The sequence below is a fragment of the Natrix helvetica genome (assembly GCF_964273705.1).
Source record: "Natrix helvetica genome assembly, chromosome: 2".
In the NCBI taxonomy this organism is placed as follows: domain Eukaryota; kingdom Metazoa; phylum Chordata; class Lepidosauria; order Squamata; family Natricidae; genus Natrix; species Natrix helvetica.
In genome coordinates this window covers 194,917,204-194,944,809 of record NC_138552.1, presented here as the reverse complement: position 1 = coordinate 194,944,809, position 27,606 = coordinate 194,917,204, and the positions used below count along the sequence as shown (strand labels likewise).

General features: G+C 40.8%; 1 protein-coding gene across 2 annotated transcripts in view; it reads right to left on the bottom strand.

Annotated features, from left to right (window-relative positions):
• Nucleotides 1-27,606, bottom strand: part of NCOA7 (nuclear receptor coactivator 7) — an 88,300-nt gene that overhangs the window by 54,742 nt on the left and 5,952 nt on the right. For both annotated transcript variants that reach the window (XM_081941792.1, XM_081941791.1), the window contains exons 2-3: nucleotides 13,441-13,563; nucleotides 9,291-9,535 (exon numbers count right to left, since the gene is read on the bottom strand). In XM_081941792.1, coding sequence (XP_081797918.1) covers nucleotides 9,291-9,535; nucleotides 13,441-13,490 — 295 coding nt within the window. In that variant the 5' untranslated portion in view covers nucleotides 13,491-13,563. The remainder of the gene's footprint in view (nucleotides 1-9,290; nucleotides 9,536-13,440; nucleotides 13,564-27,606) is intronic.

Sequence of the window (27,606 nt, the reverse complement as noted above, 5' to 3'; positions counted from 1 at the left end):
TTTGTTTGTTTTATTGGATTTATATGCCGCCCTTCTCCCAAAGGACTCAGGGCGGCGTACAACATTAAAAAACACACATCCCGAAAGTTAAAAAAAATTAAATACATATCCCAAAAAACAAACCCAATTTATAGGACAATACATTTAAAAAATGAGATAAACATTAACAGGCCAGGCCGGCTTGCTGGAAAAGCCAACTTTTTAGGCCAGCTTTAGCCAACTTTTACTAGGGGAAAAATTCAGCAGGTTCTGGAGAACAAGTTGGGAAAATTTTGAGTAGTTCAGAGAACCGGTAAATACCACCTCTGACTGGCCCCGGGGTGGAGTGGGATTGGAGATTTTGCAATATCCAGGCCCTACCACACCCACCAAGCCACACCCACAGAACCGGTAGTAAAAAAATTGAATTTCACCACTGGGCTGAACCAATGGTTCCCGGCTATGCTCCACCTGCAAGGCCACTCTTAGACCGAAGGAGCAGTGGGTGACTGAACCCAGGTCTCCTTATGCGATGACCACTGTCATCATCTCCTCAGGCTGCTCCAGGTCAGGGGTGAGGGCTGTGTAGGTGTAGAAAAGCACATTCTCTACTCACCCTCCCACAACCTCCAGTTGATTGAAGGAGTGCATGGGGAGTGCATAGAGCTGGACCTGGCTTAGCTTCTTCTCCCACCCTCTGAGACTCATTTATTTATATCTGATTTATAATTTGAATTGATTTCAAGAGGGTCAGATAGGGATAGCTAAAGGGCCAGATGTGGGCCAGCGACCATTAATGCCCAGATCTGATCTAATGTAAAGTGTGGTAGTATTAAAACAGCTCTCTTTTGCTTTCAACTCACAGCCAAACAGGCACACCAAAAAGTTGTTTGAGAGGTAATCAGAACAATTATTAAGGAAGCCTGGATAATCACATCTCAGCTTCAAAAGGTATGAAAGAGCTTTCACCCAAGCCAACATTCTCCAGCTCCTCCCTTCCTGGCAAACAGAGAGGAAGTCTTCAATTAATTATGGTTTCCCATTTGGTCTGAATCAGGAAATAAGAATAACAGCATCAGAACAAACAAAGATATTTTGCTGTTCAGTTATCAGCATGACAAGCCAACAATTTTCTAACTATAGAACTGTAAAGTGAAGTCTAGAATATTGAACATATATTTTTGTAAGCTAAAAGCAGGTGAAAGTTTGATTCTCTTCCAATCACAAAAGCAGCACTAATCACTTAAATATATTTTATTTCATTAGATGTCTGTCTGTCTGTCTGTCTGTCTGTCTGTCTGTCTATCTATTCTCCAGCCAGCCAGCCAGCCAGCCAGCCAGCCAGCCAGCCAGCCAGCCATTCAGCCATTCATCTATCTATCTAATTTGTATCCTGCCTTTATTATTTTTCCAAATAACTCAAGGCATAAACATACTTAACATTCCTATTTTCTCCACAACTCTGTGAGGTGGATTGAGCTGAGATACAGTGGTACCTTAATCTCTAGAGCAAACTGATTCTTTTATCCAACCTTTTTCATTTTCTGAGCAAGTCGAGGTGGCTAATATATCCACCACACCTTCCTCCTCCTATTTTCCCCACAACAAAAACCTTGTGAGGTGGGTTAGGCTGAGAGAGACTACCCAAAGACACCCACCCAGCCTTCTGGGCAACCAACCAACCATCAAGAATAGAGCTCACAATCTCCTGGTTTCTAAACTATCTCTACACCAAACTTTATTTTAGAGAAATAAATAATAAAGAAATTGTAGAGTCCAAAAAAAGAAAAAAGAACACTAACAAATATATCTATATGATCTATTGTATTATATACTATTATTTTGCATGTCGACAGAAAAAATATGAGACATGTATTTATGCTTTAGTAGTTCCTCTCTTCAAGCTTAACCCATTGTTGGACAGACCTGTGTTCTCCAATGCTGCCAAGCTGTCCAATAAGCAGCACCAAAAGTGCTGCTTATCAAAGCTAAATTTCACTTACGCTGCATGCTTGTTTATCTTAGGATGGATTGCATTCTAACAGTTTGCAAGCTGGAATAGATCACAATTAGCTGTTTCAGCAAGATCAGTTTTTATCCTCCACCTGTTCTACACTTTTGGCATCTTTTGAAAATGAATGCAACCAAGCCTAATTCTTGATTTTAGATTACCCTGTACTAAATTAGTGCAAAATCTCACAGGACTCAAAAAACCTTTTCTGCAGCAATTCTTAAAGTAGCACAAAAAGATTTGCAAAATTATAGAATCACTTATTCCTGTTATTGTGAGTTATTTTGTATAGATTTGAGCTCTGCATTCAAGGTCACCATGAATTTCTTTTAACCCACAGAGATTTTTTTCTACATATTTTGGTGTATATGCATATACCAACACACAAAATTGATGCCCCTAACAACCAATGTCGCATGACTTTGATGAAGTGGATTCCAGTCCATGATTGCACATGCCATAATCACACTAAAGCAGTGGTTTTCAACCTGTGGGTCGGGACCCCTTTGGGGGTCGAACGACTCTTTCACAGGGGTCGCCTAAGACCATCAGAAAACACATATTTTCAAAAAAATACGGAAAACATAAAATTATTTATGGTTTGGGGGTCACCACAACATGAGGAACTGTATTAAAGGGTCGCAGAATTAGGAGAGTTGAGACCCACTGCACTAAAGCGTATTCATTCAAAACCAAGTCTCTTCCATTAAGGTGTTACACCAATGTATCGCTGATAGCTTTAGATGCTGCAGAATTCATTGTTATCTTCATGACAATATTCAAGTACAGCTTTCTCCTAAAAGGGATCATAACATAAAATCTCCACATCTTGGAGAAAATGCTATCCAGTGGGATGTGTAAAGTACTTGGTTGCAAGTACATTTAGACATTAACAACTCACATTAAAATATGAGATGGTAGAAAGAGACAAAAGTGACTGAAATGATTTGTAGTTCCCTAAGCAAATTATGTGACTAATTAGTAACCCTAATTAGGAGGAGGACGAAGAGAAAAAGAGGAGGAGGAGGAGGAGATGACAATATGGAGAAAGTTCAAAAACAATATCAGTCCATTTTTACTTCTATACATATCCCATTATCCCTATGGCCATTCACAACACGGGAGGAGAGGAACAAGTTTCAGAATGTACAGAGTGAAGTATGCAGCCAGGATGCCAGACCCTCTCTACTGAATCCAGAAAAATTAAACAGAAGCCTACCAGGGATAATAGAGGGCAGGTGGTATGAGGCCAAGAGCCAAATTTCTCCTGGGATGGGTATCAAATTTCTTGGAGGTAAATAAGGAAGGAATAGAAACAGGAAGCCTACTGCGTTGATTTAAAGCTCTTCACCAGAGGAACAGAAGACTAAGGAAATATTGGTGCAAAGACTTCAACATCGTATTATTGTAAGCTACAGAGTAATTTGTCTGCAGCTTAGTCCAAGAGGTGAACTTAAACTCTGAGGTTTATTTATACGTAACAATCTAGACATTTTGGATTAGTGAACAAATCGTGATTAAAATGTGTGCCTTCCTATAATGCACCAGCCAGATAAAATTCCTTGTTATTATATTTTCAAAGGCTCTCCAATGTTAGATTAGGGAGATAATTGGCCAGTCAAACCAATAAATAACAATCAATATCAAGAATAAGCCACCCAATAATACAAATACCATGAATGCGCATCAAAACAATCATAACATTAGAGCAAATGAAAAATAAATGTGGAAAACAATTAAAAGCAAAATTGGTGTGGCTACTGTGGAGGGAAAGCTGAAGAATGAAAATAGAACGTATTCTGAACATATTCTGATTCTTGTATTAGAAAATAGAACATATTCTGTACAGACATACTAAGGAGGAAATTCTAGCTCACTGGCACCAATCCAGTACTATTGGAATTTTAAAAATGAATTCAACATTAACTCATTGATAATCAGTTTTGCAGATGTGAAGTGGCAACTCCTATTTACGTATACAGATCATAATCCAGTAACTGTTAAGACTAGGTAGAAGAACAAAAGAACAATTATAATACTATTATAACTGTTAAATGGTACTCTTACTAAGAATTAAAGAGCTTCTTCCAAATCAGCTTAACCTCTAATGTCTCCGTTTGGGAGAATGGAAAAAGTATTAATTATGCTTCAAAGAAGATCAAAAATCACTTATTTAAATATTCCTTTTCTTTCTTTTTTCTAAATCTCTAGCATCATTCACTTTTTTTCTTTCTTTCCTATCTTATCTTTCCTTTTGTAGTTTTTCACGTTTCTAAAGCCTTTATTTTTCTGAAACTTTTAACTCTGTAAACAATTTTCAAAAAAAGTATGTATCTGTATATTTATATATAAACATCTATTTTTATATATCTCTATGTATATTCCCATACCTACAATATGGATTGCTACTCTAGCATTCGTGAAAGTGTTATTTATCTCATTTTCATCAAATAGAAATAAAGCCATACAAAAACAGAAAGATACATTACTGAATCATTTGAAACAATTCAACACATAAACGTAACTCAATTTCAGATTTAGAACAAAAGATAAAGCAATATGGAAATCAACTACATTTACTGGATATAAATAAGATCTACATGAAGTTTAACTTACCACACATACTTTGGAAAAAGCAATAAATCAGATAAATTGCTGGCCTATCAATTGCATAAGGCACAGGATAAAATAACAATTATTTATGAGGGTTTAAACAGCAAAAGAAAGGATGCAGAAATTTGATATTATGAAAAACAACTATGATTGTTTTTGATACAAATAAGCTTTTGATATAATTTGGCTTAGAAGGCAACTGGGTGCCAGTACAATTTAACCCGATGTTATATGCAACCTTGGTAACGGCTGTTGCTGCACTTTAAACATCCTGCAGTTTTTGGACAGGTTTTAATGCCATTCTCTTATACATCTCATTACAATAATCTAGCTGGAAGATTACAATATATGGGTAGCTGTAGCCAGAATAGCTCTCATCAAGAAAGGATGCAGAAATTATTCACACATAAAAGCAACATGGCAATCCCCATATTGACTTAAACACTCAGGGACAGAATTCCTAAAGTGCAGACTTGAGGAGAATACATCTGTTTGGGATAGGAAATGCCTCCTCAGATACTACCAATGACGTGCATTCGGGGGGGCAGGGGGGGCACAGCCTCACCGCTCTCATCATGAAAAGAAAAAAAATGTAAAAGGAAAAAAGGCAAGTGCTGAGGTGAGGCCAGCTAAAACTCAACCCTTCCAAGACGGAGTGGCTGTGGCTTCCGGCCTCCCGGTTCAACCAGGTGCTTCCATCTCTGGCCATCGGGGGCGTGCAACTAGCCCCCATGGAACAGGTGCGCAATTTGGGCGTCCTCCTAGATGCCCGGCTGTCCATGGATGACCATGTAACAGCTGTGGCAAGGGGGGCGTTCCATCAGGTCCGCCTGATGCGCCAATTGCGCCCCTTATTGGACCGGGATGCCCTACGCACAGTCACCCATGCGCTAGTGACGTCTCGCCTGGACTACTGCAATGCTCTCTACATGGGGCTTCCCTTGAGATGCACTCGGAGACTGCAGTTGGTCCAGAACGCGGCCGCGCGGGTGATTATGGGGAGGACTAGATACTCCCCTGTAACACCTCTCCTGCGCGAGCTGCACTGGCTTCCTGTGGTCTACCAAGTGCGTTTCAAGGTTTTGATTATGATCTTTAAAGCGCTTCATGGCACAGGGCCTAGTTACATGCAGGATCGCATCCTGCCCCACACATCCCTGCGACCAATTCGCTCACACAGAGAGGGACTTCTCCGGGTGCCGTCCGCCAAACAGTGTCGGGGGGCGACACCCAGGAGCAGAGCCTTCTCTGTGATGGGCCCAGCCCTGTGGAATGACCTCCCCCGTGACATCAGGATTACTTCCGACCTCCGCTCCTTCCGTGTACAGCTGAAGACCCACCTCTTTCAATTATCTGGCCTGGCTCAACCGTAATTTTTCTCACTCCTCCTGACTGTCTTTTTAAATTTTAAATTTTAATTGTACATTGGGTCTTTTACAATTGGGGTATTTTAATGGGGATTTTAACTGTCTAAATGTTGTAATTGGTTACCTCCTCCGTGCATGTGTGTCTCTGTATTTTTGTATGCTTATGTGTTTATGTGTTTGTACACATGTTTCTATGTCCTATATGCCCATTGTACGCCGCCCCGAGTCCTGCCTGGAAAGGGAGCGGCTAATAAATTCAAATTTATTATTTATTATAGCTAGCTGCTGCCTCGTGAATGACTGCCTGTTTAAAAAAGCCTCTAAAAAAGCGCCCTCTACTATGAGGCAGGAGAACTGCATGCCACATCTAGTCTGACTTTTTAGGTGTTTTATGATCCCTCGAGCAGAGTTAAGCGAGGGATAAAAGCCTAAAAAATCCCGAGGTAGGTGAGGCGGCAGTTCTCCTGCCTCATGGTAGAGGGCGCTCATTCTTCCTGTGACTCAACTCTTCCCTTTTTCTTCCCTTCTCGCTTGCGATACAGTGACAATAAAGGAGGAGCACAGAGATGTACCTTCATCTCTTCATTGATTTCCCTTTACAGGATGAGACAGCTTCCTGCTTCTTTTATTTTCTGGAGGTCTCACTTCTTTCTCCATTTCTGCCATTTATTTTATTTTATTTTATTCTATTGTTTGGTGTGCGTGCGTCTATGTGGGGGGGGGCGCATGCATATGTGTATGTATCTACTTTGGTGGAGATGAAATGGCTGCTGCTATTATTTTGGAAAAAGCTTTCAGGGGGAAGGTTGTGGAGAGGAAGGGAGGAAGGACGGGAGTGGCTTTTAGCGCTGATTTGTTTCCCTCTCTTTTCCCTCTCTCCCATTCTCTCCTTCCAGCTCTCTTTCATTTCTCTCTATCTCTCTCTCTTTCTCCCCTTTTCTCTTTCATCTCTTTCTTGCACGTGAAAGCAAAATACCCCAGGATCACGGTGGCGGGGACAGCAACTCCTTCCGCTGCGCTGTGGAGAAGAGCCACGCTGTGCAGGAGACTCCTCAGCGCTAGACTCAGGTCAGCGCGAGCCGTGATCCCCTTCATGTTGGCTCAGGAAGGAGGGGAATGGGACAGCATGTGCAGGAGACTCCTTAGCGTTAGACTCAGGTTAGTGCGAGCCGCGGTCCCCTTCATGTTGGCTCACGAAGGAGGGGAATGGGACAGCGTATGCAGGAGACTCCTTAGCGCTAGACTCAGGTTAGGGCGAACCGCGGTCCCCTTCATGTTGACTCAGGAAGGAGGGCAATGGGACAGCGTGTGCAGGAGACTCCTTAGCGCTAGACTCAGGTCAGCGCAAGCCGCAGTCCCCTTCATGTTGGCTCAGGAAGGAGGGGAATGGGACCGTGGCTCGCGCTGACCTGAGCCTAGCGCTAAGGAGTCTCCTGCACACACTGTCCCATTCCCCTTCTTCCTGAGAAAACATGAAGGGGACCGTGGCTCGCGCTGACCTGAGTCTAGCGCAGAGGAGTCTCCTGCACAGTGTGGCTCTTCTTCACAGCGCAGCAGAAGGAGTTGCTGTCCCAGCCACCGTGATTCTGGGGAATTCTGCTTGCACGCGCAAGAAAGAGATGAAAGAGAAAAGGGGAGAAAGAGAGAGAGAGAGAGAGAGAGAAATGAAAGAGAGCTGGAAGGAGAGAATGGGAGAGAGGGAAAAGAGAGGGAAACAAATCAGGGGGAAAGAAAGGAAGAGGAAAGAAAGAAAGAAAGAAAGAAAGAAAGAAAGAAAGAAAGAAAGAAAGAAAGAAAGAAACTAACTTTCTCAGACCTATGACGAAAGCAATGGCAAGATAGATCTCTTGCCAAGAAAACTGCACTTTGCCAGAAGGCACAAATTGGAAGCAAGTCTGATTTTTAAAAATAAAATAACAGATGGCAAAAAAATGCATCTGAAAATAAGATTATTTATAATTTTGGATAACGTATTATATTGCCAAACTCAAAAGGTTTTTGATACTTAATTGTCATCATCATCATCTCTCCCCGCCCCCCCCCCCCCCCAGAGGGACTGTCCTGCCTTGTGAAAAATATAACAAGGAACTCCTCGGCTCCTTGCTCCCCCCAATCTCTTTTTTTTTTGTTGGCCACTGGTGGTCACTGCATATGGTCCTTGGCGATATGCTCTTGCCCGCCACCCCTTCAAAATGCGCAAGGATGGGACAAAACGGCGCGGATCCTTTTATTAAAACCTCCTGTATTACAAAGGCATTTTAATAAAAAGATTGTGATGACATCGATGCCTCACCAGCCATAAACCTCACCGTACGTCACTGGATACTACCAAACCCTTAGACTTGTCTAGATCTGATTTCTACCTATTATTACTCATCCAGTCCATGTGGAAGTTTAGTGCATCTGATAAGAAACCAACTATAGATAAAATTGGGATATTTATCAAGCAACGCCTAATCTAAGATGCCACACAATATTACATGTTTTTCTGTTCCAACCTGTGCTGCTTTAATTGCAAAAGTAAACAGATTTTTTTTTTAAAAAATGAAATATAAAAAATAGAATTCACAAATTTACTATGTTTCTGTCAGACACTCAGTTAAGCAGAAATGTCATCATCTACATTATCATATTTAACAAGTTTGTATCCCAGACACAACACCTTTTTGAAGAGTCAAGTTGTAGTTCTGCAACATATATGCTAAGCATATTAATTAGGCTAGCAAAATGCTATCTAATTCCAATAGCAAATTATATCGCCTAATTTATTTAAAGCTTTTCCAAACATGTCACTTGTTTCTAATTGTCCTTGTTCTTATGCCTGGCTATAAGATGGAGTCATCCATACAAAGTTTTATTTCCCTTTCAGAATTAGGCAAACTTATGAGATAGTTGCATCTGGGGTGCACAAAAACAGGTAGCCATGTGGTAGGATGGAGGGAGGGAGATTGAGACTTTGCTGCCATCTAGTAGTCATTGGGTAGACTGGAGATTGGAGAAAAAAATAGAAAAACATATTTGGATATTATAAACCATTCTTTATGGCAATTGGAATGGCTTTTTCCATAGTTGGTGACCTGAATTTTAGCCAGTTAAAATGCCAAACATTATTCTTACAAATAACAAAGAGTTATTACGAAAAACCAAGTATGGCATATCCCTATTATGGAAGTGTCTTAAGGGTCACTCTGAGGATCAGTTCAATTAATGCCAAAACAATGCCAAATTAATGCCAAAACAATTTTCTCCAACTTCTGAGACGGGGAAATCATGGCAAAACATTGGCGTGGATGATCCCAAAGTTCTTGCATTAAACTCACCAATGCTGTAGTATCGTTTAAGATCAGTTCGCCTAATATCCTTTGGTTGACTGCTCTTTTTCTTTTTTTTCTCATAATCCTCCTTTTCTGCAGAATGCTTGTAGTTTTCTTGAGAACTGTTTGTCTGCTCTAAAATGATTTTACTCCCATCACTTTTTCCAGTCTGAGTTTTACAGGTGTGAGTTCCACAGGTGTTTGCAGGTGGCACATCTGCATTTTGTTTAGCAAGCTTCTTTTTTTTCAAACTAGGGGGAAAAAAGGAAGAAATACAAACTCTTAGCATATAGGAAAGAACAGTGGAATAAAGGTAACAGTTGAATAATGGCAATTTAATATTGGTGAATTATCCGCTATCACATGTACGTAGTTCTTGCTGATGAATCTATCCCTAACTGGTCCTTACAACCTCTTCTAGTTATACCGCTATATGTTCTTCTTATATTTGATAATATCAAAAGGCTATTTTTTATTCTAAACTACCACATGGTTCTCATGCCAAAATCACTCATTCCAGAAATGTAAAATAGCAAAGATAAGATGATTAGTATTCTATCCCCGGTAGTATTTTATTGCAGCTGAATAATGGATTGGATGAACATTGCAATAGGTATTTCAGAATGCATGGGAATACCTGTCTGTGACTCATTAAAACAGCCATATCTGTTTCCATGACTGATATATTAGGAACTCCCCATACAAAACTGGAAAAAGATGCAGCTATTTTCATTAATTTTTAGCAGGAATGCACTCATGCCCCTACATGTTCCAAAACACCTTTTCTGAAGCACCTAGTCACTCTAGCTCTGCAATATTTTTGTTTGTTTCAAGATCAATAATTAGAAGTGCACACAACATTTAAAATATGGTTACTTATAATTAGGTGATCCCTCCACTAGCACAAAGTACTATAAGGATTGGAAGTAGAGTTTTTCAGTAGTACTTCTATGCTATGGAACAGCCTTTCCTTAGAGATTAGACTTGTCTCGACATAAACCATATTTTGGAAGATGTAAAAGATAAAGCTCATTCAGACAGTTTGTTTTAGTTTGACTATCACAATGATATATTGTGTATTAGCTCTGGTTGCTTTTAGGACTGACTTTATTCTGAATTATATGAACATATCCTTCTTCCTCCTATTTTTCCCACATCAACAACCATTTGAGGTAGGTCAGACTGAAAGAGCACGATTGGCACAAAGTCATCCGGCCAGCTTTTACGCCTAATGCAGGATCAGAACTCTTCTTATTTCTAGGGCAGCACATTAACCACTATATTACACTTCACTAAACTGGCTCTCACATGATTGCCTGTCATTATGATCATTAGCACCATGAATGTTCTTAAGCATATTTATTTATTTATTTATTAAAAACCCTCACCCATGGCAACTCAAAGCGGCTTAAACGAATATAAAAACATAATGTAAAAATAAGAACAATAAAATAAAATAATAAAATAATAACCCATCCACCCACCAGCACCCTGACGACAGCACATATTAATGCGAGCCTTTTAATGGGCTCCATCCCTTTCTGGGTTCCTCAGCCCCACTGGCAGAACCATGTCTTCAGCACCTATATAGTATACTAGAGATTTTTTTAACCTGTTGTTATATGCTACCAAAAGTTTTTAATTTGTGGTGGGACCGAAATTAATGGCATGCAATAAAACATAAAAAAATTAAAACAAATACAGATTTATCTAAGGACATTCTAAATATGGCCAACTTGCAGGGGAAGGATACTGTAAAATCTCCTGGATAACAGATAAAATTTGTAAGAACTTCCAACTATGGCCTGCAGGGCAAATATATGAAAAGAAAGAAATGTAGTTCTCCCATCCTTAATTGTTTGTTCAGATTTGCTTGCAACCGTAATGAGGGGTAGATGAAATATGGAGTCCATAATTTACCATCCAGTATAAGATCTAAGGGTGGCTCAGTGGCTAAGGCTGAGCTTGTCGATCAGAAAGGTTGGCAGTTCGGCGGTTCGAATCCCTAGCACTGTGTAACAGAGTGAGCTCCTGTTACTTGTCCCAGCTTCTGCCAATCTAGCAGTTTGAAAGCATGTAAAAATGCAAGTAGAAAAAATAGGAACCACCTTTAGTGGGAAGGTAACACGCCTTCGGCGTTTAGTCATGCCAGCCACATGACCACAGAGACGTCTTCGGACAGCGCTGGCTCTTCGGCTTTGAAACAGAGATGAGCACTGGCCCCTAGAGTCAGGAATGACTAGCATGTATGTGTGAGGGAAACTTTTACCTTTATAAGATCTAAAATTCCTGCTACATCTGATTTGGTATTTTAAATTTTGCTAGAATAATTTTTTAATGTTTTTCTCTTTTGTTCCTGTTCAATGCTTGCAACATTAGTTTGTGTTTTTACATGCAATGCCACTATATTCTTTCAGCAACATTAATCACATATTTTCCTTCTGTTTCTACTAATATCCTGTGATTAAACAGCCTGTAAAAATATGTGACATTTAATCTAAAGATGGTGCAGATCTTCACTGCCTTTCTTCCCTATTGATACCAAAAACAAATGAAAGAAAACAATCTGTTTAAAGGGAAAAACAGATCTTTATTATTTACATAGGGTATTTGTATTGCATCCATTCCTTTAACACATTTCGTCGACTTACAGCAATCTAATAAAACAGCAGAAATGCAATTAAAACAATCATTAAAACAACAAGTCAATACATTTTAGAACAATTAAAATCCCCCAACACGTAAAACAGGTAAAACAACTAAACCAATTCATAAACATGGATGTCTGAGTTGTTGCCTAAACTGTAATAAGAAGGGAGTTTCCTTAACTCTATGGCAATTTATTCTACCACATGGCCGAGATTAGAAAACAAACCATAATTGTCATAGCTATCTGTGAAGGATATTCTTCAATCAATACCATTTTGCCATTAATCTTATTTAAATATAAATATACTTTAATGTGCCAAATTGCTGAATATCATTTTTGAGCATTTCTGGAGAAAAAAAAATGAACACCAAAATTCATTGTTCATGAATTACAAAAGCGAGTTGAAACCTATTAAAATTCTAGCAGTCATATTTCCTCCAAATGGAATTTTGGAAATTTGGGTAAACACCAAATAGTGTTTATAGGCACACAGCAGCATAGTCCTAAGCATATTTAACCAAAACGTAATAAGCATGATGACATGGAAACAAATATTTTAATGAAATATATCAACCACTGATGTGAATAATAGAGGCTTTCCCCAGCTAATACTGTATCTCTAATGAAAAATAATAATATTCTATTAATATTCTAAATTTTGTAGAAAAAAAATTATCTATAGTATTTTCATTTCTGGATGTTTTATATGGACAATAATAATAACAGCAATTGTAATAATGTAGCATCTGAGTTATTAATTCTAAAAATAGAATTTATAGGATTAGAACATTTGACTTCAAGCGTGACAATTTCTGTTTATAAAACAGATGTAAATCTCTTGCAAAATCATGTTAAACACTGATAAAGGCTTTGGGAACTAAGTAATCATTTGCTTTGTGTGTTGCCCAATTTTGTACAGAAGACCTGTGCTTTGCATCACTGAACAGCAATAACGTATCCTCTTACCTGAGAATATACCTCAATAAACCTAATGGAACTTATTTCAGATAAATAATAGAATAGACCAATAATGAAGTTTTGAATCCATCACACTGCTATTAAAATAAAATAAATTTGCAGCAACTTGACTCTACGTTCAGTGGGATGCCCCAATAGGCCATATACATTAAAGGAAAGAAACGTCAGTGTGCTTTATATTATACAGACATAAGGTATCATAGACAAAACCCTATCTAGCACTTTTTCCAGGAACTGAAGTTAGAACATCATGATAGGCAAAGCAAACAGGGCGAGTGGAGGGGGAGATGAACGTTCATACTTAAGAGTCAACTGAAACAAAATTACATTCCCACCTACAAATTTTATCTAATTTTTTAAATGTTATTGTCATATTAATTGGGTTTGTTTTTTTGGATATTTATCTAATTTCCTTTTAACTTTTGTGATATGTGTTTTTTAATGTTGTACGCCGCCCTGAGTCCTTTGGGAGAAGGGCGGCATATAAATCCAATAAAACAAACGAACAAACGAACAAAACATCCTTACCGTGCAAAGTAGCTTTGCTTTCGTTCTTTTTTTTCTTCCTTGGTCTCCATAGCAACCAATTAAAAAGGTACAAGGAAAAGGTGTAAAGGCTTCCACTTAGCACCTCATCTCCAGGCAAAGTCCCTGCATTAAGGGAGGAAAAGAAAAAGTCCATAAACTAATCTGCTGGCAACATCTGATTTATTTGCAAAGTTACAGCACATGGTCTCACAGCAAGTACATTTTAACCTGGGAAAGACAGCCACATGTCAGAGAATGTATTGTACCCAAAACAAAACAAAAAGAAAAAAGTAGAAGAAAAACAACTGCCAAGGCTCATTGTATAGAAATAAAAGTTCTAGCTCTGGTCTAAGCCCAAGAGATACATAGGAGCTTCTTTTATGAAGGCATCTATTAAATCTGATATCAAATGTATGAAAGGCTTATGAATTAAAAGTACTTTAACAAGGACTTCATTCCAGGTTCCTCAGCAATTACACAGCATGGTTACTCTTGAAGCTTCTTTATCTTGACTGTTTATTAGGTACTTAAAGCTAATAAATCTCAGGAACATGTCATAAAATTCATATAGTATTATCTGTTTGCCTGATGACTTGCCTAAGAAAACTGGAAAGAAGAAATGCTGTGGGAGTTGTGGGGTTTTGATGTTTCTACTTGCCTATTGTATTTTGACACTTGTCTCCCTCCCCCAAAAATGAACAGTTATAACGGAAAAGGTCTGCTGTTCCAGCTGGATCCTTTGTGTTTCCAATCATTAGCACACTAACTTAAAAAGAAAAAAATTAAATTGAACCAGGACGCATTAAAAGTGGCAATAAAGGTGGTCCTCGACTTACAACCGTTTGTTTAGTGACCATTCAAAGTCACAACAGCACTGAAAAATGTGACAGTCCCAAGGTCACGCAATCCCCTTTTATCGCCTTCTGATAAGCAAAGTCAATGGGGAAACTAGTTAACAACGAAGTTATTAACTCATTAACTGCAGTGATTCACTTAACAACTGTGTCAAAGAAGATCGTAAAATAAGGCAGAACTCACTTAACAAATGTCTCACTTAATAACAGAACTTTTTGCCCAAAGGTGCTCGTAAGTTGAAGACTACCTGTGTCAACTTTAGCCACCTTCATTCTGAAAAAGCAAAAGTAGTTACATTGCCTGAAAGGAAAGGAAAGATCCAAAAATTATTTTAATCAGTATCTTCATTAGACCATCTACAATTTTACAAAACAGTGAATTGCCTTATATAAATAAATAAAAATGAAAAGCAAGGTATATCTCCTTGACCAACATCAGACCAGATGCCTGATAGCACCCAAAAAACAGATTTGGAGATTTGACATCTGGAAGCTGCAAGACTGGCATAAAAATAGAAACAACTAAAACAGAATAGAAGACTACGGTCAAATTATTATTTCCAAAGCTGATTTTTTTCTTAAAAAATCATTTTTTGCTTTTCAAATAAAATTTCATTTTCTGAAAATTGTGGTTCACCTGGTTACTGTTCCAAATCCCACCTATGTATCTGAAAGACAAGCAGGAGCCTCACAAGTAAGTATATTCAGGCACTGGCATCTCTTATTGTTGATGGTTGCAATATATTTTCATTTTGCTACCAAAAACATCAGTCATGGGGCTGCCAGTGCCTGAATGTCCTTCCTTGTGAAGTTTCCTATTGTTTTTCAGTTACACAATGGGGGATTTGAGGATTCTGCAAATTCAGTAACTGACTGTATGAGCTGCCTAAATTCTTATGGCCCTTTTATCCAATCAGTAATTGTGCAATCAGCAAAGGCATGACAACCGTTTCAAGGAATCAAATCTATTATTATTAGCCTGTAGTTTAGGAAAAATATAGTAGATGTCTTAAGTGGAGGGAGCAGAGAAATACTCTGTAACCAGCAACAATCAGAGTATGCCAGGACTGACCGATTTCTTCAGCCATCTAATTAAAACTGGATGCTCATGAAAAACTGCTAGTCTAATAAGAAGTCAAGGAGTAAGTGTAGCCTGGACACCTTGTGGAGAGTTTGTTAGGCAACTACTTTAAGAAAAGACAAGAATGCTACTTTTTCTCAATTCTGCAATTGAAGTAATTTGTCTTGAAGGTAAGAAAAAGTCAAGGCGACAAACAGCTTCAACAGATAGACAAAGCCCTGGAAAAAGCACTGAATTGAACCCAACTGAGCACATTTTTTGCTTACATTTTTTTGCAAGATGTTTTGATGAATAAATCCTAATTTAATGAACTGTGCATTATTCATATGTGAACATAAATCAATGTTAATACTCTAGATCAGGGGTGTCAAACTCGCATCAGCATGTTGTCGTCACGTGACGTATCACAACTTTTTCCCCTTCCTAAAATGGGGGTGGTTGTGGCCAGCGCGTGATGCACCTGGCCCGCGGGCCGTGAGTTTGACACCCCTGCTCTAGATTTTATGTTCTACACTGATGCTTCATCAGTGAAGGATTCTTCACTGATGGTGTTACCTAGTTTGGTAATGAAATATATGCAAGAAAAAAAATCAAGGTCAGAGAGCACCAAGGATCCCACATTTATGTTCTTTTATTTTTCTTCTTCTTCTTCATTTTTAATTTTAAAAACTAATACATTGCCTTTTTTCTCACCAACATGAATTCAGATTGACATTAATAATAATAATAATAATATATTTATTTCTTAGCCGCACCCTCTCCCGAAGGACTCGGGGCGGCGTACAACGAAACATTCGAAATAAATATGTAAACAAAACAAACATATAACAAAGGTACACTAAAACATACATACATACATAAGGAGGAGATCGATTGATAAAAACAATTAAAATACTGTATTTAAAACCCCTAGAAATTAAATGTAATTAAAATACCCAGTTAAAAACCCGTCAGGAGCGATATGGTTAAATCAAAGTTGAGCCAGGCCAGCTGCTTGGAATAGGTGGGTCTTAAGCTTAATACGGAAGGAGCGGAGGTCAGAGGTATTCCTAATATCCGGGGGGAGGTCATTCCACAGGGCTGGGCCCGCCACAGAGAAGGCTCTACTCCTAGGCGCCGCCCCTCGACACTGTCTGGTGGACGGCACCTGGAGGAGGCCCTCTCTGTGCGAGCGGATTGGTCGCAGGGATGTATGGAGCAGAATACGATCCCGCAAGTAACTAGGTCCTAAGCCATGGAGCGCTTTAAAGATAGTTATCAAAACCTTGAAACGCACCCGATAGACCACAGGAAGCCAGTGCAGCTCGCGCAGGAGCGGTGTCACGTGGGAGTACCTAGTACTCCCCATAATTACCCGCGCGGCTGCGTTCTGGACCAACTGCAGCCTCCGGGTGCATTTCAAGGGAAGCCCCATGTAGAGAGCGTTACAGTAGTCCAAGCGAGACGTCACCAGCGCATGAGTGACTGTGCGCAAGGCATCCCGGTCCAGTAGGGGGCGCAATTGGCGCACCAGGCGAACTGCAAAAAAATAACATGGAACCATGTTAACATCATTCTAAATCAACCCAAATCAACCGTAAAGGGAACATACTGTAACAACAACTTTGTTGCAATAACAAATCAGGAAGGCATAATCCATAGTACAATTTGCTTCTTTTTAACGGGAAAAGTATTTTCACATTTAAAAATATATCTGAGTGCTCTATGAGCTTGCACTAGAAGTACGTTCTGCACTGATGATTCTGCACTATTGATGTTATCAAGTTTGGGTAATTGCATCGTACCCATGCCAGAAGCATCAAGATGCTTCTGGGTTGAAGGGATTAACCAATGGCATCACTGTTGCCTGGAGGGTGCCCAATTGGGGGCTCCTTTCATGTCCCCAGAAGGAGCTGGAGCATAGGACTAGAGCTCACCCCACCCTATGGCAGCACTCAGATCTTGAATGTTGAACTTTAACCATTTATCCTAGGACTGGATGACATCAAGAAGTTTGCCGAGGATGTCCACATGTTTTCAGCCAAATTTCAAATCCTGCCAAAATGAAAAGGAGAGGGAGGGGATAGAGAAGGGATATAAGGAGGGAATAAGAGGGTGCCATATGCAGTGATCAGTCGATCATCCTTTCTTCTGATTCTATGGGTGTTGTTTATCCACCGCTGGCCTATTGTACCCACTGGCACCAAAGAAAGATGGCTCCATCTTGATCTACCGGCTGCAAATCACATCATTATCATCATATAATCCTAGGTGGTCAAATCACCTTCCTTCTACTGAATACCAACCAGAGATCATCCTACTGCAGGTTACTTAGAACACCTATATTTTTGACAATATCCTTCGCAAACCAACAGTTTATGCAGTGGAAATTAAACATATCATCCAGGCTTTGAAACTATAAAACTATGAAATATAAAAAGGCAACCAGGAACCCCCCCCCCCCAAAAAAAAATTACAGGCCCATAAACTGCATTGACTTAGTGGCCAAGGTATAAATTAACCTATAGATTTGATTAACCTATATATACATTAACCTATAGATTAACCCTAACCCTAACATCTCTTAAACAAGATAAAAGTACTGGTTCATATAGTAAACACTCTTAGCAGAAGAACAAACTGGATCAGACCTGACTGTTTTACTACAGGTAATTTTTTCACATCATCTTATAATTAACTATGAATCTGAAGGAAAACAACTTTTTGCGTCCTTCATTGATTTCAGTGTAGCATTTGATTCAATAGATGGTTCTTTGGAAGAAATTGGCCAGGTTAAACATAAAGTCTAGACAGTTATATCTGGTTAAGGCCTTTTATGCAAACACCTATCTAAAAGTCTGTACAGCAACTAAAGGTGCCCTAACACAGAACATTCCCATCTACAAAACCATAAGACAAGAGTACACCTTTGCACAAATGCTCCTTAATTTCTATGTCAATGACATGCCAGGATTTCTTTTTCCCCCCTGAAGTATACATGACCAAGATTTCTAACAAACCTATTAATATTTTTAATACATTGATAACATTGTTCTGGTGATATATTCTCAAAATGGCCTCAGAGGTCTTCTCTAAAAACTATCTACCTTATTGTGTTTTCAATATGTTGAAATAAATAATACAATACAATACAATAGTAGAGTTGGAAGGGACCTTGGAGGTCTTCTAGTCCAACCCCCTGCCTGAGAGAGAGAGAGAGAGAGAATTTCATACCAAGATGTAATCTTTACCAACAAAAGATCATGAATAGATTACTTCAAACAATGTACAGCCAAGGCAAAAGTAAGCCCTAATATGCTATTAAAAATGCTCAGCTACAAACACCCTGACATTCTGATTACTGCACTAAAGGTACATAAGGACAAAAACAACCTGTACTAAACGATGGGGCAGAATTGTGGGACCTATTAAAATCCTTCCTACTCATACAGGGTGTTGTTGACTTATAATCATTCCTTTAGCGACTGTTCAAAATTGCAATGGCATTGCAAACAGAGAGTTATGACTGTTTTGCACACTTACAACTGTTGCAGTATCTCTGTGGTCACTTGATCAAAATTAGCAAGCTAGGCATGTATTTATGTCAGTTATAGTATCAAAAATGCATGTGACCAAGGTGATCATGAGATCGCCCTTTGCAACCTTCTGACAAGCAAAGTCAAAAGAGAAGCCAGATTCACTTAACAACCATGTTACTAATTTAAGAGCTGCAGCAATTTGCTTAACTGTGGTGAAAATGGCCATAAAATGAGGCAAAACTCACACAATGGTGTTGCTTAGCAATGGAAATTTTGGGATCAACTGTGTAAGAAAAGGACTACGTGTACAAAAGCAGAGGTATTTCTTAAGACCTGCCTTAGGAACTGATAAGGCACTTCAGTCTCTGTGATTAGAGCTGAATTAGGTATGCAATCTGTTAGATATCCATACTAGCTACAATGGTTTCCACCAAGGTCCTCTGTTCCGGCAGGAACAGAGGTCTAATCCTATTGGTTGAAGGGTCTGACAGCTCCCTATAAATGGGCTGCTGTCAGACTCAACCTTCGCTGGATTGTTTTTACTTGTTGTGTTATAATAAAGAGCTGTTGTTACCATAAGCCTGTGTGTGTCTATCCATTACCCAATCTAACACTATCTATTCAAATTATTGGTAAAAGACCTTACAAATGGATCCTTGTAAGTTACTCCAACTCTGGTAGTCATGTATCTGACCTCCACTGGAGTAAATGAGGTTTTTAAAGCTATGGTGCTGCTACATGGTCTATCACATTCTTACATATTTTCAGATGGACAAGTCAAGTGAATCTGGATGTCACTATTCAAAAGAGTACTAAACCTCTAAAATGGTTGACTAAGAACAAAAAGGGCATTCAAAGCAAAGAAATACTTGATTATTATCCTAACACAGAGGCAAAAATGAAGGAAAAGATTCAAACTGCTGGACTTCATAATAAAATACAAGGAATTCTAAAAATATCATATTGGGTAAGGAAATGCATAGTGATGGACTAGCTATAAAAGATATTACATACTGTATATATTTATATGTCTCAGGAATAGTCTGGTATCTATATATCCATTACAACTTAAAACAGTTCACTGGGATCCTAACATTAGATTGCCTTGCTTCATTCAAGGGTAAATATAAATGTTAGCAGCACTCCAAATATATAATTAAGGCTGCTCAAATGAGAAATAGTATTTTAGAACAATTTGGGTTTGTTGCAGAGGTGAAGAACCTTTAAAACATATTTTGATATGGAAAATAATTGAATTTGTTTTATTATTTTGATGTGAGGGTATGTTTTGAGCAGTGATGGGATCAATTTTTTTTACTACCAGTTCTACCGTGGCTTGGTGGGCGTGGCTTGGTGGGCGAGGCAAGGGAAGGATACTGTAAAATATCCATTCCCACCCCACTCCCGGGGAAGGATACTGTAAAATCTCCATTCCCTCCAGATCAGCTGGGACTTGGGAGGCAGAGAATAGATGGACCAGTCAGAGGTGGTATTTACTGGTTCCCCAAACTACTCAAAATTTCAGCTACTGGTTCTCCAGAACTGGTCAGAACCTGCTGAATACCACCTCTGGTTTTGAGTTTGAGATTATTTTGTTTAATGAATAAAAATAACCTTATTCTTCTTCTTCCTACTGGGTGGCCAACCTATGTACTGTTTCTTGGCAGAAGGTTCTTTACTCTGATATATGTATGGAAAGCAACATAATCTGTAAAGTATAAGAAAATCCACAAGAAGGTTCCCCTTTCATTCAGCTGTTGCACCTGCACTTTCCCTGGATAAAGCAGATGTAGCCACTAATACACATACTCAAATCTGATTACTGTAATACTGGACACTGCTTTTGAAAAGTATTTTAAAACAGTAGGTGCAAAATGTTTTAATTTTTGGTATTTTTTTTTATATTATGGGTTTTTGACCAAGTTTAAAGTCCAAATTACTATTAATTAATTCACATAAGTGCATTTAAGATATAAAATGCCAAAAAAAACCTTAAAGGGTTTGTCCGAGTTATGTAAAAAAAATATAGCACTGTAAATCTGATGGTCAGCAATATATACATAAGGTAAGCAAGTTTTAAGTCTGTGCTTCTAATGGTAGAAGGGGTTAATCTAAGCAAGTTTTACGTCTGTGCTTCTAATGGTAGAAGGGGTTAATCTTTCCTGAAGAATCCAGTGGGAGGGAGACACAGGGCAGATAGCAGCATCTCCAGTCAGTGCAGGGTGCCTGGCCAGCACTGTGATGTCTCGTGTACAGACACAGAGCTGCTCTCTCCTGCATGCCACACTTGTGCACGAATCATCATCAGGTTCTTGGTTCTAGACTGTTCACACTTTTTCATTGCAATTCATGTTAACTCGTCATTCTTCAACTGTTATGTTATGGCTCCGCGAAAGTGTATTCATTCGCCAGACAGTTTCGGTTTCATCTGTGATGAATATACAGTGTTGAAGCAACAGCAGAATATTACAGACTTTGTGAAAAAACTATACTTTGCATACTTTGGACTAAAAATTGGAGATCAAGATAAAGTTTGGGCGCCTCATAAATTGTGCAAACGGTGTGTTGAGGACCTCCGAAACTAAAGGGTAAGAAAACATCTTTCTGTTATGGGATTCCTATGGTATGGCGAGAGCAAAAGAACCATAGTGATGACTGTTACTTTTGTTCATGCGATGTGAAAGGGTTAATTCCAAATGGAAGCATTCCATTTCATACCCCAATCTTCACTCAGCAATTCGTCCCATCCCCCATGGCACAGATATACCAGTACCCAAGCCCCCTGCTACCTTGTAAGAGATACCTAGCTCCAATGAAGGTGAAGTCATACCTGAACCAGATGACGAATCAAGTTCTGACTTTGAAGATGATACAAGACCAAAATTGTTTTCTCAGGAGGAGATGAATGATTTGGTAAGAAACTTGAATCTTCCCAAAGATGCCGCTGAGTTACTCGGATCAAGGCTGAAAAGCAGGAATTTATTGTTGCCAGGAGTGTCATCTTCATGGTTCAGACATCGCGAAAAGGAGTTCATTCCTTACTTCGCCCAGGAACACAAGTTGGTTTATTGCATCGATGTCGAAGGTCTGATGGGTCAATTTAAAATCCAATATGATTCAGAGCAATGGCATCTTTTTATAGATCCTTCAAAAAGAAGTCTCAAAGCAGTTTTACTCCACAACGGTTTTTACGCTTCCATACCTGTAGGTCATTCCGTACACTTGAAGGAAACCTGCGAGAAGTTGGAATTGGTTCTTCGTAAACTTAAATATGAAGACCATGGTTGGCAAGTGTGTGGGGATTTGAAGGTCTTGTGCATGTTGCTTGGGCAACAAGCTGGGTATACCAAATACCCTTGTTTTCTGTGTCTATGGGACAGTCGAGACCGACAAAATCACTGGACCAAGAAGAGTTGGCAGCCGAGGGTGCTAACAGTCAGTGAAAAAAATGTCCTCTGAGAAACTTTGGTACCTTCCCATAAAGTTCTTCTACCACCTCTCCACATAAAATTGGGATTGATGAAGCAATTCGTAAAATCACTTCCAAAAGATGGAGAATGCTTCAAATACTTGGTCACCAAGTTTCCATGCCTGTCGGAGGCAAAATTGAAGGAAGGTGTGTTCGTCGGACCAGACATTAGAAGGCTTATAGTTGATCAAGAGTTTGTCAATACCATGACGGATCCTCAAAAAGAAGGGTGGATTGCATTTAAAGAAGTCGTACAGAAATTTTTAGGCAATAACAAAGATCCTCACTACAAAAAGATCGTCGGAAGAATGCTGAAAGCATTTCAACCTTTAGGTTGCCTGATGAGTTTGAAAGTGCATTTCCTCCAGTCCCATCTTGACTACTTTCCTAAAAATTTGGGAGCTGTGAGTGAGGAACAAGGTGAACGATTCCACCAAGACATTAAAGAGATGGAAAGGAGATACTAGGGAAAATGGAACATTACAATGATGGCAGACTACTGTTGGATGCTTCAGAGAGACATTCCAGATGCTACTCACAAGCGTAAATGCACCAAGAGGAGCCTCACAAGGAAGAAGAATCGAGTTTAGTGTGTGTAGATGAGCTCATTTCAGTTCAAAAAAGGATTTTCATGAAAATATTGTAATAAAACTTTAATTTTATAAGCCTATTTCCATTTATTTTGAAGTATCATCTTATTTAACATAGTTACCTAAATTGTCAGGAAAAGTGATGTTCTATGACAAAATGGAGGTCATTTTCGGATTCAGCACACCAAAAAATATAAAGATTACGTGGAATAACCAAAACAGTTCTCGAAAAAATTTTTTCGCAGACCTGTGATCCATTTTCTGGATATGCCATGTGCTTTTATCAGGCTATTTTTAAAAAAAAATGAAACAGAACAGTTGAAATTGCTTTAATAGTAATGCTATAATATATACATGTCCTTCAGTAGGCAAAGATTGAAATATGGCCTAACAATACCATCTTCAAAGGATAAAACCAGTGTCTAAGCACTTCAGCATTTTGACTAAGAGCATTTTTCAGGAAATGAGGTCAATTTCTTATGACAGCCTAATTGCTTTATGGCTCAAGGTCGAGGAACTTGATTAATGTAGCACTTGCTAGAGGCCAACGTTCTCTAGAAATGACAAAGCAAAGACCAGGAAGATACTGATTTGCAGCACACTGATTTCTTTGCTTGATTCCTCCTTTCCTTTCTGTAAACTCTGAAAATCTAATGCATCCAAAAGAGCATGCCACGCTATTACTTCTTTTCTCCAGTGCAGACTCAACCACCTCCCAAAATACTGCCAACGCCGATCAGCTTTGCTCCATTTCCCCACAAATCTCTAATAAAAGAAGTTATCATCCACACAGGTAGTCCTTGACTTATGTCTACAATTGGGTCCAGAATTTCAGTCACTGAGTGATATAATTATCATGCGAGTCATCACACGACCGAACCTAATTTTCCTGTCATTGTTTACTGCAGTTAGTTAAGTGAATCATAGTGTTATAAGCGAATCTGACTTCCCCCATTGATTTTGCTTGTCGAAAGCCAGCTGGTAAGGTTACAAATCACAATCGTGTGATTGAAGGATGCGGCAAGCAACATAAATGCAGTTTATGACAAAAAAGAAATATATAAAAAAGTGACTTGCAACCTGCATCACAAGTATAAACAAAGGTTACAAACAAATCTCTCTTCCTCTCATATCCCATTTTTTATTTATAATCCATAAAATATCAACTTCAGTTGAGCTCCATATTCGACTTACTCTTTTTTGCAAAAGAATTATTGTTTTCCAGAGTGGGCTTGCAGGATGGTCCAGTGAAGGTATTATTTCAGCCAATTGGCCTCGAGACTGGGTTGAAGCTGAAGCCATGCCTCTGGGCTCCACTCCTCTGACTCCAGTTTCAATCCAGTCTGGCCAAAGAAAGGTTGAAATTTATTGACTCCTGATCTGATTTACCTTTTCTGGACCATCCTCTACTCAGCTTGTTTCCTATCTCACAAGGAGACCCTTCCTTTACCTCCCAGTAAGTCCCTGCTGATAGCTGCAGTTTTTCCAGCTACCCGAGGGTTTAAATCTCAAGGCTTGGAGGCTCCGGTTGCTGGGTCGCTGTTCCAGGGGCCATTTTGGCTGGTGACTACGTGGAGCCTTGAGAGGGCAGATCGGCGCTGGTGGGGGCTAAAGGGCTCTGATTTCCAGCCCGACAGCCCCAGAAGCCCTATAACAGAGCGCGCCTCGCTGCCGCAGGATTAAAAGAGAGCACAGAAGAGCGCGAAGGCTGCGGAAGCCCCAGGAGCAGCAGAAGCAGCTGGGAAGGCACACGGCGGCAGCAGACTCCCTAAGAATCCGAGCCAAAAACTGTTAAGGAGGAGATCCCAATTTCCGATTTATTCCTGGAAATAGTTAGGAGGCAGTGGGAGACACCCGGGTTTTTCCCTACTCCAGGCTGTAATGACAGATTCTATAACACCGAACCAGATTTCTCCCAAGCATTGCAGATGTCCTCTGTGGATCAGCCTGTGGTGGCCTTGGCAGCCCCAGCCTTGCTGGTACCAAGGATGTGGCAGACAACCTGAAGGCAGAGGACAGGAAGGCAGAGATGATCCTTAGGAAGACCTTCCAGTCATATGGGCCATTAAGGCAGTCGTATGGGCCATTAAGTCGTATGGGCCATTAAGGCAGTTGTATGGGCCATTAAGGCAGTTGTATGGGCCATTAAGGCAGCGGCCTCTGCGTCGTTCTTCTGTCGTACAGCTATCCTTTGGATGGAGCAGATCCAGGAGCGCATTCCACTGGAAGACGTCCGTCTACACCAGGACCTAAACAACTTAGTGGCAGTTGCTCAATTTTCGGCTGACGCAACCTTAAATACTATGACGTTTTCTTCCAGGGCTATGGCATTGTCCGTCGCGCCTCATCACCTCCTGTGGCTCCAGGGATGGCAGGTGGACAACAAGGCAAACTGGCAGCTGGCTCAGCATCCTATACAGGGTGCTCCCTTTTTGGAGCTTCCCTTGACCCAATCCTGGTGGAGGACAAGAACAACCAACCAAAAAGGTGGAGCAGAGGACCACCTCCTACTACCGCAGGTCTGCACAGTGACCACAGGAGCAGGAAACTCACCAGAGCAGGTATCCTCCCGGCAGGGTAGCTACCCGACAGGGGATTGAATCGGGACAGATTCCGCTTCCAGCCCCAGAACAAATGGCCCTTTCGGGGGGAGTTGCCCCTTCCACCAGGGCAGGTAGGTCTCCTACGACCCCACCCATTGGCGGCCGCCTGGCTCTGTTCACAGATGCCTGGGCGGAGATTTTCACGGATGCCTAGGTCCTTAGTACAGTGACCTATGGTCTCTGTCTGGAGTTCCTTTCCTCTCCCCCCAATTGTTTCCAGATGTTCCCCCCGGCCAGGAACTTTGATAAACGTCAGCAGATGCAAAAGACCATCCAACACTTGCTCGACATTGCGGCCATAGAGGCAGTCCCTGGAGACCAAAGGGGTTCTACTCTAACCTTTTCCTATGCCAAAATCATCGGGGGGATGGAGAGCCATTTTAGACCTAAAATGCCTGAACCAATTCTTGGTACACATACGTTTTAAAATGGCCTCTCTCAAGTCCATCCTGGCAGGGATTCGGGAGGAGGACTATATGGCATCCATCAACCTCACTGAGGCCTACCTGCACATCCCAATTTTGCCCGAGCATAGGCGTTTCCTATGCTTCTCCTATCTAGGGGCTCATTCCCAGTACAGGGCGCTTCCATTTGGGTTGGCTTCGGCCCCCAGAATCTTTACCAAAGTGCTAGCGGTAGCAGCTGCCCACCTGAGGGAGATTCCCATCAGGCTCGTTTGTTACCTGGATGACATCCTCGTTCAGGGGGCATCTCCTGCCCAGACTAGGTCATATCTCCAGCAGGTCATTGACACCCTCCAGGGCTTGGGGTTCTCGATTAACTTTGAGAAGAGTACTTCCAGCTACTTGAATCCTCCACCTAGGGTTGGTCATTGGTTGGGTCAAGTTTTTCTCTCCCCGGATCGCAAGTCCAGCTTGTTGAAGTTAATTAACTAGATCCGGAAGGATCCTTGTGTCCCCATAGCCCTTCTTTCCAGCTTGCTGGGAAAGTTCATCTCATGCATCGAAGTGGTCCCATGGCTGTGACTACATGCCAGGACGCTCCAATGGAGGCTGCTGCCATATCAGAGAGCCAATTCCAGAAACTCGATGCTCAAGGTACCAGTGACACCGCAAGTGCTGATGTCTCTCAAGTGGTGGATATGTCTGGCATTGCTCAAGGGCTGCGAATTCAGGGAACAAGAGCGTCTCATATTGACAACGGACACCAGCCTGTTCGGTTGGGGGGGCGACCCTAGGCTCCCAGCTGGCAAAAGGCCAGTGATCAAAGAACGACTTTCAAGACAACATAAATTGGCTGGAGCTCCGGGCAGTCCACCTCACCCTATGACAGTTCCAAACCTCAGTAGAAGGTTACCACGTCCTCGTCTTAACAGACAATGTTGCAGCAAAGGTGCACATCAATCGACAGGGGGGCATACGATCCAGAGCGTTGCACACCAAGGTGATGTCGCTGGGATACTGGGCAGAGAAATACCTACGCTCCATCTGAGCGGAACTCATCACCGGCGTCGACAACCATCAGGTGGACTGGCTGAGCCGGGAGACGGTAGACAACGGAGAGTGGAATCTGTCCAAGGAGCTCTTCCAGAGGATCTGCCAGAGGTTCGGGAGACAGGTGGTGGACCTGTTTGCCACTCCATTCAATACTTAACTGCCACAGTTCTTCTCTCGGTTCCCAGCTCGGGGAATGAAGGGGGTCAACGCCCTTTGCTCCAGGTGGCCGGTCGGGTTGCTGTACACTTTCCCCCGCACTGCCTCTCCTTCCCGGGGTCATCCAGAAGGCAGTCAGAGAGCAGGTGGAGGTAATCCTAGTGGCCCCCTGCTGGCCTAGGAGGGCCTGGTTCGCGGACCTGCTGAGCCTGTCGGCAGGAAGACTGTGGAGGATTCCCCAAGGGGGGAGGTGAGATTACTACAGGGGGAGTTGATCCACCCAGATCCACAGTGGCTCCAACTGACTGTGTGGAGATTGAGCGGGAGCGCCTGATAGGTGCTCTCCTGTCCCAGAAAGTGATCAGAACCATCAAGGCTTCCCGCAGAAGGTCAACCAACTGGATTTACGATGCCACCTGTTTGACGTTTGTTTCCTGG